At 26.6% G+C, this 12,835-nt stretch overlaps 2 protein-coding genes across 2 annotated transcripts in view; both read left to right on the forward strand.

Moving 5' to 3' along the window:
* Positions 1-1,476, forward strand: part of LOC130802855 (tocopherol cyclase, chloroplastic-like) — a 42,202-nt gene extending 40,726 nt beyond the window's left edge. The window contains exons 9-11 of the mRNA XM_057666956.1: positions 53-169; positions 564-713; positions 1,064-1,476. Of these exons, the coding sequence (XP_057522939.1) occupies positions 53-169; positions 564-713; positions 1,064-1,240 (444 nt within the window). The 3' untranslated portion in view covers positions 1,241-1,476. The remainder of the gene's footprint in view (positions 1-52; positions 170-563; positions 714-1,063) is intronic.
* A 3,162-nt stretch (positions 1,477-4,638) lies between these two features.
* LOC130802858 (bark storage protein A) overlaps positions 4,639-12,835 on the forward strand; it is a 10,372-nt gene continuing 2,175 nt past the window's right edge. Inside the window, exons 1-4 of the mRNA XM_057666959.1 lie at positions 4,639-4,915; positions 6,255-6,322; positions 6,542-6,697; positions 8,779-9,030. Of these exons, the coding sequence (XP_057522942.1) occupies positions 4,699-4,915; positions 6,255-6,322; positions 6,542-6,697; positions 8,779-9,030 (693 nt within the window). The 5' untranslated portion in view covers positions 4,639-4,698. The remainder of the gene's footprint in view (positions 4,916-6,254; positions 6,323-6,541; positions 6,698-8,778; positions 9,031-12,835) is intronic.

Here is a 12,835-nt window from a genome sequence, read left to right on the forward strand (position 1 = left end):
CGTTTAGTTGCATGGCATGTTCTGATATCATACACCATGAATTCTTTCGCAGGTCGGAGTTCACTATGAAGGTGTTTTCTATGAATTTGTGCCTTGGAATGGGGATGTCGAGTGGCAAATTTCTCCGTGGGGTTACTGGAAAGTTTCTGCCGATAATGGATCCTACAAGGTATGCTATCTACGCACCCGCTTTTCTGAACTACTTGCTAACATGTGTCTCTGTTCTAACGTCCAACTCCTATCAGACACTACTGATTCATGTAAAAGATTTGGACTTGTTTACATTTTCATTGATTATTCCGCTTGATGTATAAGTCAGAATGAGCGCTGAAACTCTTGTAACTTGTAAGAGTACTTCACTTGAGGTAAATTGAAGAGTCGAGAGAACATAAGCGCTGTCTAACCATGCCGAAAACATTTTGAGATATCCCATAATCATCAGCTAATTTGGTCATGGTCAAGGTCATCAACCCAGCATCCCGCACAAAGTCGAGGATAATCATCAGCTAATTTGATATTTTAAATTTACAACAATAATAAAACCTTCCAATACCCTGGTGTAGGTGGAACTAGAGGGAAGAACTGAAGATAAAGGAATAATGTTGAAAGCGCCTACCCCAGATACAGGCCTCATTGATATATGCAGAGACACTTGCTCCGGTCGACTGAAATTGCATCTGTGGAAACGAAAATCCGATGGCAGCAAGGGAAAGGTTCTCTCTCTAATTTCGTACCTTGTATGTTTGTTTCGTTTTTCGGACAATGATTCTGATAAGCAACTAGTTAGTGCACCGGGACCTTGGCCTCAGTGGCCTAAGGCCTAGCCGCCTAGGAAGAACACAACTTCTGAAATGAGATGGGTTCATGGTGAGACTATCTCTATTGGGCTAATCCATGTATATTTAGTATGTTAAAATGATCAATTAGAAAAATGGGCTAAATATATGAGCATGTTTTATGGTGAGACAGTCTCATACAAGACGAGTTGTAGGAAGAATTATATCAAATTTGGATTAAATTCTTAACAAGCAACTAAAATATTTGGTAATGGCCATTGTTAAAGGTTATCTTGGAGGCAACAAGTAACATGGCAGCTCTGGAGGTAGGCGGTGGACCATGGACGGAGTCATGGGTAGGAAGAACGAAAACACCGGCAATCCTAAGTGCAGCTCTTAGGGTTCCTTTGAATATGGAGTTAGTTTCAAAAGTGGTTCCTTTTTTCAACCCTCCTGGCCTTTAACTTAGGACTTAGATCCAAGGTTTGTCTATTAAGTTTTGGTGTATTATGATACAAGTAATTGGTGTATGTACCTAATGGGCAAAGCTAGGAAAGGACAAAGGCTACCTCTAGGCTTCCAAAAACTTTACTATATGTCTATATTTCAAGTTGGATAATGATATATATAGCTTATTATAAGAAAGAATCTAGTGATTTTTAATTTAATTCAATATTATATTTGTTTTGAAAATATAAAATATTTTATTACATTTTATTATTTTATTATTTTTCTTTTTTGGGATTTTAAAATAATTATATAAAGCATTAATTATTTTCAATTTTCATGTTAGATTCTCTTAAAAATAATAAAAAAATAAAGAATCTAGTGATTTTTAATTTAATTCAATATTGTATTTGTTTTGAAAATATAAAATATTTTATTACATTTTATCATTTTAATATTTTTCTTTTTTGGGATCTTAAAATAACTATATAAAGCATTAATTATTTTCAATTTTCATGTTAGATTCTTTTAAAAACAATAAAAAAATTAATAATAAAGAAAATTTGTTGATTTTTATGTACAAGTACAACCCTTAGAATTATGAATGTCATGACCCCTTCAAGTTTCAAGCTTACTATATTTATTAATCTCAAAACAAAATTTGACTATATTTATTTTTTTAATGTATTATTATTATTATTATTATTATTATTATTATTATTATTATTATTATTATTATTATTATTATTATTTTGTTAACGGGGAGCATATGTTAGCATTTGCCTTCTTAAAAAGAAAATTTGAATAAAATAAGATGTTTTAACAACTTAATTTCAAAAATAAGCTTCGTGAAAACTTAATTCCCAAAATAAGCGTCCGTACATTTAAACCTAGCCTTGGAGTAAGCTGCTGTTAGTAACAACGACTTAATGAATTTTAAGTTTTTAGTTCTCAGTTACTTCCTCATTCCAACCTACGAGATTAAGGAGTTGATCAGTTAACCTTAAAGTCGTTGTTACTAACAGTGACTTATAACTTTTATTTTTTATTTATTTTTTTTGTCTTTCGCTGTTAGTAACAACGATTTACTCCAAGGCTAGGTTTGGATGTGTGGACGCTTATTTTGAAAATTAAGTTTTCACAAAACTTATTTTTGAAATTAAGTTGTTAAATAATCTTATTTTATTCAAATGTTCTCCTAAAAATAGGCTAGGTTCAAAATCACTTTCAACAACCTCCCAAAAATTTAAATGTTAAAAATGTGTTGATAATTATGATATTTATGATTGGTAGTTATCTCTCTTTAAGAATTGTGTAAGGAATGGAGAAGTTATTGGTGGTCAATAAAATTGGACCCGCTTGACTCGACTTGTCGACCAATATTCATAATAGTGGGTAATTTTATAAAAAAAAAGTTACAGGTTTGGTCAACCCGTCTTAACTGGTTTGGATCATGGGACCCATGCCTGCGAAATAAATTGATTCGGATATCACGAATGTAAAACGTAAATAAATCCTTTTCTACTCAAAAACCCAAAAACCAATTTACAGTTTGAGAGTTTTTCGGACAAACCCAATTGAAGAAGTTTACATACCCACATAATGTTATGAACTTCTATTTTACATACCCATGTTTGGCCTGATTATGAGCACCCTTTTGATAAATTTGTTTACATATTGCTTTATTAAACCCTAAATATAAATTTTTTTATGAGACGGTCTTAGTGTGAGACATGTTTTATATTTTTTTATATTTGGGTTAAATAGTCCAATAATAGAAATTTTTAGCTTATGAGCTTCTTGTTTTAAAGTTGTCTCATAGTGAAACGGTCTCATACAAGACGGGCTGAACATTAAAAACAACTTTAAGGCTCACTTGGATTTAATGTAAATATTTAAGGAATAAATAAAAGTCAAAGTAGCAAAATAAAGTTAGTTAGATATAATATTAAAGAAATTTAATTGTTAAAGTGATATATAATTTAGTTAGAAAATAATAAAAAATAATTAAAATAACAATTAATTACCTCATTTTAGGGTTTAAATTTGCTCTAAGAGAGGGTAGGAGAATACTTTTCTTCCAAATAAGGGAATTATCCTTCCTTTTCATTCTCTTTTTTAGTTTACACTAATTATTGTACCTTTTTCATAGTTATTTCAATTAATTTATTTACATCTCTACTCACTTTTTATTCCATTAATTTAACTTTTATACTCATTTAAATATTTACACTTAATCCAAGGGCATCCTTAGTTAGAATGTGTACTTTATAATATTTTTATTTTGACTAATGTTATAATCACTTTCATTAGTTTCTATCCATGCATTTTTTCTCATACTCTTTCATAGTGAGATGGTCTCAATAAAAATTAGTGGTAAGATATTTTATTTAAAGATCATTATATATTTACTTTTTAACCCTAAAAAATACTTAATTGTATCATATTGATGGTTAATTTCCCCTTATTAGAACTTTTTTCTCTTTTTACTAAATGTTTAACTCCTTTTTATGATCTCAAGCAATATTAATTATTATTTATTTCGTGAAGTAATAATAACTTTTAATAGAATGTTGTTCTTCATTGTATTCTCCTTGGTAATTGGTTCCACCCCATATTCCAAATGGAAAGAATAAAAAAATCGGAAAAATATTTAAAAAATTAATAATAAATAAAAGTAAAATGATTGCTCATAAGGGGTTGCTTGGATTGGGAGCAAATATTTAAAGAGAGATAAAAGTCAAACTATTGCAACAAAGGTAATTATAGATGCAAATGAAGTTATTGAATAATTGTGATAGAGGAAGAATAAGAGTAAATTAAAAAAGATGAATAAAAAAAGAGGTTGATTTCACTCATTTGGAGGTTGATTTCCCAGTATTAATTTAAGGAAAAATTATCGTGAATAATACAACTTTTTAACTTTTTTCTACAATAATACCAACTATTGATTAATCATGAATAATAAACAGTATTTCATTAATGTAATAATATTGACTAGTCATGAATAATACAAAAAATCAATTTTGTCCCAACACCAAATTATAAATTAACTATAAAGTTACAGTTCAGTTAAAATTGAACAGTACGGCGTGATGCATAATTTTTTAAAAAATGCTACCACTGGCGCTTCTTAAAAATTAAGTGCTACCCCGTAGAATACCCCTTCATTTAATTAAGGCTATAATTATAAAGAAAGTTTATCGTGAATAATATAACCTTTTAATATTTTTCTATAACAATACCAACTATTAATTAATCATAAATAATAAGAGATATTTCATTAATGTAATATTGATTAATCATAAATAATATAAAAAACAATTTTATCCCTACACCAAATTATAAAGTACAATTACTTAGCTATACACAACACCTTGTCACTAGCTATATATAGTACTAGAGTATTGCTTACCATTCACAATTCTAAACCTACTACTTTCACTTAAAAATCATTTTCTATAATAAGAGAAAAATGAAGTTTCTTATTAAGTCAATAATTTTTCTTCTCTTTGTGATTTTTGATCAAAGGGGAGCAAATGGTGAAATACCCAAAAAAACAATGTATCTCATAAATAGGGCTAACATTAAAGGTCCTTATCTTGGTGTTATTATACCCAACACATTTGAGCTCAACCCTCTACTTCAATCTCCCAGCTTCACTCCAAGCAAGCTTACTATTGACTTTGCAGGTATATATATACATAAATTGTTATATGAGACAGTCTCACTGAAAGTCGCACTTTATATATAGGTGAAATACCCCATATTTAATTTGTACTATGAGAATAAGAACTCATCCTTGTTTAAAGTCGTCTAATCAAGAAACGGTATCATTGAAATACTTAACTCATACTATGTGAATATAATTTGTTAATTTGCTAGGTAAATGTTTTTTATTAGAGAATTGTTCATAATTATAAAGGTTTGTTGCTTAATTATAACATTTCATTGAAGAATAAGTAGTTAACCCTTATAACTTTTTTTTTTTTTTTTTTTTTTTTTTTTTTTTTGTTGGAAAAAATAACCCTATTAGATTTCTTAAAAGTTAAAAAGGGAAAATGTTGCTCTAACAAAGTTTAATTCAATTTTTTGTTTCATTGATGAAGTAATTGTTTAGTTATTGACTTTCAAATCTAACTTTTTTAATTAAATAATTGAAGCCATTGATATTATATATATATTTTTTTTATAAAATCTAATTCATTAGTTTTCCTTACAAATTATAATTAAGAAAATAATTAATTTTTTTAGAAATTAACTATAGGAAATACTTTCAAACAATTACTCCAATATTACTTTACATAATATTTAACAATTTATTTCTTAAAACAAGCAATAATCTAAAACTTACTATTAAAGTTTGATAATTTAATTTTTATTTATTTTGATTACATGGTAGCCTCAGGAAGCTAGGTGAGAATTGAGCTTAAGACATTACCTAAAAAGAGTGATACTAATTCTAACCGAGACAAGATGACCTGATTTTCCTGATAATTTATTTAAAAAATTGATTATAGTAGTTGAACTTAAAAGAAAATCACAACAAAATTTCTAATTAATAGTTCATTGATAATTTCTTTGTAAATACTAGTGAACGTCCACAGATCTCTTGTTGATTATTAAAATAACCTTTATCAAAGTATGTTTTTTACTAAAAAAAAAAGTTAAATATTTTGAGAAGTTGAACCAAATTTTGAATTGTTTGAAAAGATTATTCCAATAGTATGAAATGTTTGAATTAATCAATATTAAGAATTATTTGAGTAAAATGAGTCTAGGTTGAACAAATTTTTCTAATTCAAAATACTTTTTAATTTTTTATTTAAAATACATTTATACTGATTTATTATGCGCCCCAAGGTATTGGTATCCAATTTCTTCTTCTTATTATTATTATTATTATTATTATTATTATTAATGTGATTGTTATTGTTATTATTATTGTAGTTATTTTTTTCTCTATCAAACTACTTAATTTTTCAAAAATGAACCCGAGATATTGACTATTATTTTCAATGTATTTTCAAGGCAAGAGATTTCGGTTCGGAACCATTGAAGGGAAGAAAGTGATCTTGGTTATGACAGGCCTTGCCATGGTAATACTCATCGAATCTGTATTAATATTAATTTTTACATAATTTTAAAGTAATTAATTTTAAAATCGAGTTAAAATCGAATTTAATTTAACAATTATGTAAATATCAAATCGCTACGTTGGATCAATTCTAAACACACATGCAACACATTCCTAGCTCAAAATTAAATCTACAGAATTTAAATAAAAAATAAAAAAAATTGTGATGAATATTTTGCAGGTAAATGCAGGCATAACTACCCAATTATTATTAAGTTTATTTAGGATAGAAGGAGTTGTACACTATGGAATAGCTGGTAATGCAGATCCTTCCCTCCATATTGGAGATGTGGCTATTCCTAAATACTGGGCCCACCTTGGTCTTTGGAATTGGCAGGTAAATCTATCCATATCTTCATTATTTCTTGTTTTATTTTCTCCTAATTAAATTATTATTTACTTAATTTCAAGATAATTAAAATATATAAGATATTGAATCATAATCTCCATGGAGATTTTGTGATATCATATGGACAAAATAAAATAGTTTCCACCGAACGCATGACGAGTGAGATTCTACCGATTAGGGATGTTTGGCAATTGGTTTTTAGCTGTTGGTTGTTGTCTTTTTTAATTGGTTTGTTTGACCAACTGAAAATATTAATTGTTTTTTTGGCTTTTAAGTTAGATGAAAAAGCTAGCTGTTTGGAGAAAAATATTTGGTAACTTTATGTATTGACTATTGGCTGTTTATTAGAGAAAAAAGTGGACCAACAATCTACAAGCCAACCAAAAAAGCTAACTGGAATAACTTTTTTATTTTGTCTTAAAAGCTAGCTTTTTAGCTATTTTAAAAGCTATTTATCAAATATTTTTTCTGCCTATTTAACAAACAAACAAGTCAAAAGTCGAAAGTCAACCAAAAAGCTAAGCAAGAAATTAAGAACCAAACACCCCCTAGTCTCTTTCGGGTGTTTGGCAATTTGTTTTTTTGACTTTCAAGTTGGCTTTTAAATAACTAAAAGCAAACAATCAATTTTTATCTAACATCTTTATTAAATACTGGTTTAAACGACTAACTTATTAATCAATACTTTCAACTGGTTAAACATACCAACAACTCTAGCTAACAGCTCTTGCCAATCAGAACCATATATTCCATGCTATTGAGCACATGTGTGTCATTTTTTGGCACAATTCATCAATTACTTTTAATTTGTATTTTATTATTAATCAATAAGTTAAAATATAGTCAGTGAATTTTATTTGATTAGCTTCAATGTAAATTTTATTAATATCAATTTTTATAGTTTTTGATTATACTATTAACGTTGGAATTAGTGTGTTGATAAATATTCAAAACTAGATGAAACACATATGCTAAGCCGACATTAATTATAAAGATAATAGTTATCTTTTAAATTGACACTGATGTAAATAATTTGTGCTTATAAGTAGATCTTTTTTGGAACTCCAATCTCCACATTGACATTATTATGAGTAATAAATTTTTTATTTGAATATATATTTTTTTATTACAAGGTAGATTGAGAAAATATGTAAAGATTTTGCGTAAAAATCAAAATTAAAATATTTTTTCAAAGTATTTCTTACTCTTCAAGTGAGTCAAAATTTAATTTTATCTTTGAATATATTTAATTGATTTATGAATCATGATATATTCAACTTAACTTTTTTTTTTTTTTTTTTTTTTTTTTTTTTTTTTTTATAGATAGAAATTTTCTTAATAAAATCACATTCAAGTTCATGTGATTGCTCTATAAAAAAGTCCAACAGATGCAGATTGAAATTACTCATCAACTAATTAATTTATTTAAGTACAATTATTTTGCTTTAGTAAATTTGATTACTTAAATAATTTTTAAAAGTTTACATTTAAAAAAAAATTAACTTCTTATCGTTCACAGAACTTCATATGCCTAGCTTGAAATACTTAATATTCTCTTTTCACATTAAAGTTGTTATGTTATATCTAAAAGTATCTCAATTTAATTTGCTTAATATAAGCAAGTTCAAAGGTTTGGAACTCGGAAGAATATAGATGTGTTTAGCAAATAATTTTTCGCTCAACTTTTTTTTGTTTATTTTTTTATTTTTGCCTTTTTGATTGATCAAACACACAAAAAAATGTTTAGCAAATGATTTCCAAACAAAAATTGAAAACCTATGGTGTTTAGGATATTTGTTAGCTTGTTTTTAACATTTTGACACACGTTTTCTCTAACAATGGGTTTAAATAATTGAAATATATGTTAGCCGACTTATAAACCAATAGTTATAGTTTAATTTGTCAAACCAACCAATAAATTTAACAAACAGATCCATTTAATAGTCATTTGTTAAACAAATTCTATCATAAATAGTCGGCACTCTTAAAATTTGACCAATTTATACATTAAAAAATATTGATGTAAACTTTAATTAATTATTGAAATTTTTTTAAAAAAAATTGTATAGAGGTACGGTCAAGGTCCAGAGAATGAACTACCATTAGAAGCAGCAGGAGATTATTCAAGGGATTATGGAAACTTAAGATTTGGTGATTACACCACAAACACTAGTGATAACGCTAATGCTGATAATCTGTTAAATAGAATTTGGTTTCAAGCTGAAGAAGTTTTCCCAGTTGATGGAATTCCTGAGGAAAGGCAACATATTTTTTGGGTTCCTGTTCATGCTCGTTACTTCAATATTGCCAAGAAACTTCAGGTACACTTTATATTACCTCCGGTACTATTAGAGTATATAACATATCTTGGGACATTAATCATCAGCTTAGGCTTTTGATTGAGTTGGTTCCTTGACATGATATTAAAAGCCAACCTGACAAGAAATTACAGGTTCGAATCTCAACCACCCCTCATTTAAAAGTGGAGTATTCAACTCATGTGCTCATTCACACTTGGGCCACGAGTGGCATGTTAAAGTATATAACATATCCTAAGCTTAAACTGATGGTTGAGGGCCCAAGATATGTTATATACTCTAACAGAAACATGTCACTAAAAGTTGTCACTATAATACAATGGAAGAAGTTTATTTTATTGTCTCGGTCCCCCCAAGTTTGTCTTATGCTATTTGGTTGAGAAAATTCAAATGTATTTTAAATTACTTCTGTTTTGAAATACTCGCAACTGATTGTGACATATTGTATAGAAACATGTCACTATCAGTTGTAACTATAATGAAACGAAAGAAGTTTTGTTTTTCTTTTTCGGTCCCATCAAGTTTGCTTTATGTGTACTTGGTTGAGAAAATTCAAGTATACTTTAGGTTAACTCTGCTTTGAAATACTCGCAACTGATTGTGATATATGGTATGGAAACATGTCACTATCAGTTACAACTTACAAGTATAATGAAATGGAAGAAGCATTATTTTACTTTTTCTGTCCCGCAAAGTTTGCTTGATCCGTATTTAGTTGAGAAACTAAAAAAAAGACTAAAAAAAATATTGTGAGATAATAGGAGACTAAAATTTAAGTAATATATATATATATATATATATATATATATATATATATATATATATATATATATATAATTTTAAGGAAAGGACATATTTTGCGGTACACTCACATGGAGATAACTAAATACAATCATTCACATATGTGTCGGTGATTCATTTATTAGCATTTTAAGATACAATATGTAAAATGTGCGTTCATAAATTTATTAGTATTTATTGGCAAATGTAGGATGAGTGATACTAAATTGGAGTGACTATTTTAATTAGATATTTTTGGAGGATTTGATAAATGACTAATAATAGTTGAATTCTGATTGAACTGAATAATACCAACTAATTTTATTAATTAATTTGACTAACTAATTCGAAAATTTGTTTAAAAAAAGTTAATTTATAACAGTAAGTTATTTTGACCAATTAATTAATTAACTAATTATTTACATTAAATGGTTTGACCATCCAGCGTCTCTTTATGTTAAAATACTCTAAAATTAAATAATAAATTACTTTATCAAATATCTAAAATTATTTAATTTTCCATTTCTTTTGTTTGGTCTCAACTACTTGTCCTATTTATTATTATTTTTTTTTTGAAAAGACCCACTTGTCCTACCTTATTTATGCGTACTTGTTACTTTTTGACTGTTAAACCCAAGTTACACTTTATCAATATGAATAAAAATATCCCTTTGGACTCAAAATATACAAATCCAATATGAGGTGAACTCTATGTGCGATCCAATTTAAATTCAATTAAAATCCAACTATTATTATTTTGTCCTCAAAAAATAAATTTAAATTGTATTTTACTAAGATACTAATATTTTGATTATTAAATTAAAATTAAAATACAACTTCACTTTTTTCATTAAACTCTTTTTTTAGTAAGCTTGATTTTAATTGTAATAGTATAAATATAATTCTTTTTTCATTAAAATACAACTTCACTTTTTTCATTAAACTTTTTTCATCAAACTCTTATTTAATTTAAATTAAAATACAACTTCACTTTTATCAATTAAAATCCGACAAAATTTAAAAGGAAGACTTTTAATAGAATTCTTGCTTGATTTTAATAGTGATAGTATAAATATAATTCTTTTATATTTTTTTCATGAACTTTAAGCTTGATTTTGATTGTGATATAAATATAATTTTTAAAATTTTTTTCATTGAACTTTTGTTTTAGTCAGATTAGATGATACTCTAATAAAACCCAATAAAAAATGTTTAGGAAAACTCTTTACAAGATCTCTCATGATTTTATTGTGACAATATACATATAATTCTTTGATTTTTTTCATGAACCTTTTAGAAATGAGTGTTCTAGATTATTTCTCAAAAATTACTAATCAATAACCGTGATTTATAAATCATCATAAAAAGATAAAAAATTAATAATAAAATAAACAAAATAAAAAAAGATAGATTAAAATAACAAAAACTCTCACCCTGTCAAATCCTACCACATAAAGGTGATTTATTAACCTTGTAAATAACCATTATTTACTAATATATTCTCATTATTTTTGGTAATTCTTTTTACACTTCATTTGATCAGACAATTATAAAAAGGACAATAGAAAACTAATATTTGTACTATGTACTATGTAGGATACATAATTATTACTATTGTATTTTTTTTCACCATTTCACTTCACTTTTTGCAGATGTTTTAAAATAAATTTTAAATCTTAAAATCTTTTAATTTGCATTAATAAAAATTATGAAAATTGTATAATAAACAAAATAAATTAAGACGAATTTAACGAGATTTCACGTAGATATAATTTATCTTTAATATATCTATCAATAATTAATTTTCTCTTTCTAAAAATGGGAAATTCTAATGTGGACAAACAAAAGAGAAAAATGAGATTATAACTCTTTAAGAAATGCTAGCTTTATAATGTATTGATTATCAATTATATTATTTAGGGGTAGATTAAATAATCCTTACATACAAGAGCCAAGAAGTAGAGGACAATATTATTTTCAGAAGGTAATAAGAATCAAACCCAATATAAAAATAAAAAGGGTTTTTCTCACTTATACCCACGTATTTTTAAAAATTTCTCAGCTGTACTCAATAAATTTACCAATTTTCAATTGTATCCAATAATTAGTGTTAATTTAGCAACAATAACCATTTTTTACCCACAACTTAACAACAGTTATTTTTAGATTTTGATGGGAAATTTCCCTCTAAATATCACGTGACTATAATCCCCAACATTTCATTTCCACCTTCCTTCATCATTTTCAATTTCCTTCTTCACTGAGCAATTCTAAAATGATAACTGTTCAAAGAGTAATTCTAAAAAAAAAAGAGTTGATTTAAGCCATATTCACATTATAATACTACTGGTAATTCTAAAAAAAAAAAAATTCAAAAAATATTACTAACGCTTTAAATACATTTGACTAACTGTTATTAAGTTGTCATCAAAAAATGGTTATTGTTGCTAAATTAATACTAATTATTGGGTACAATTGAGAATTGGTAAATTTATTGGGTAAAACTGAGAATTTTTAAAAGTACGTGGGTATAAGTGAAAAAAACCCTACTAATTATGGGGTACAATTGAAAATTGGTAAATTTATTGGGTACATCTGAAAATTTTTAAAAATACGTGGGTATAAGTGAGAAAAACTCAAATAAAAAAGTAAGAAAGTCATCAATCATTAAGCTAATCAATGATTTTCTGTACTTAATAATAAATTATTAAGTTTCCACATATAGTATGATTGGATATTGAACAAAATCATCACAATTGCAAAAATTATTTATTCATGTACTCATTGAGGAATGCCTCACAATCACAATAAATTAAACAATGAATTAATATATCATCAATTATTGAGTTCGTATTTATATATAGTAGGTTTTGAAAATAAACAAGAATAGCACAAAATAATGAAATAATTCATTCATCAAGATTATTTTTTAATACACGACTCTCTATTATGATCCATAAACAATCAATTTCATTGTCATTAGGATACGCCTATCTAACAACTTCTTTTTTTAATTTTAAATGAAAAC

Source organism: Amaranthus tricolor, chromosome 16 (assembly GCF_026212465.1).
Source record: "Amaranthus tricolor cultivar Red isolate AtriRed21 chromosome 16, ASM2621246v1, whole genome shotgun sequence".
In the NCBI taxonomy this organism is placed as follows: Eukaryota; Viridiplantae; Streptophyta; class Magnoliopsida; order Caryophyllales; family Amaranthaceae; genus Amaranthus; species Amaranthus tricolor.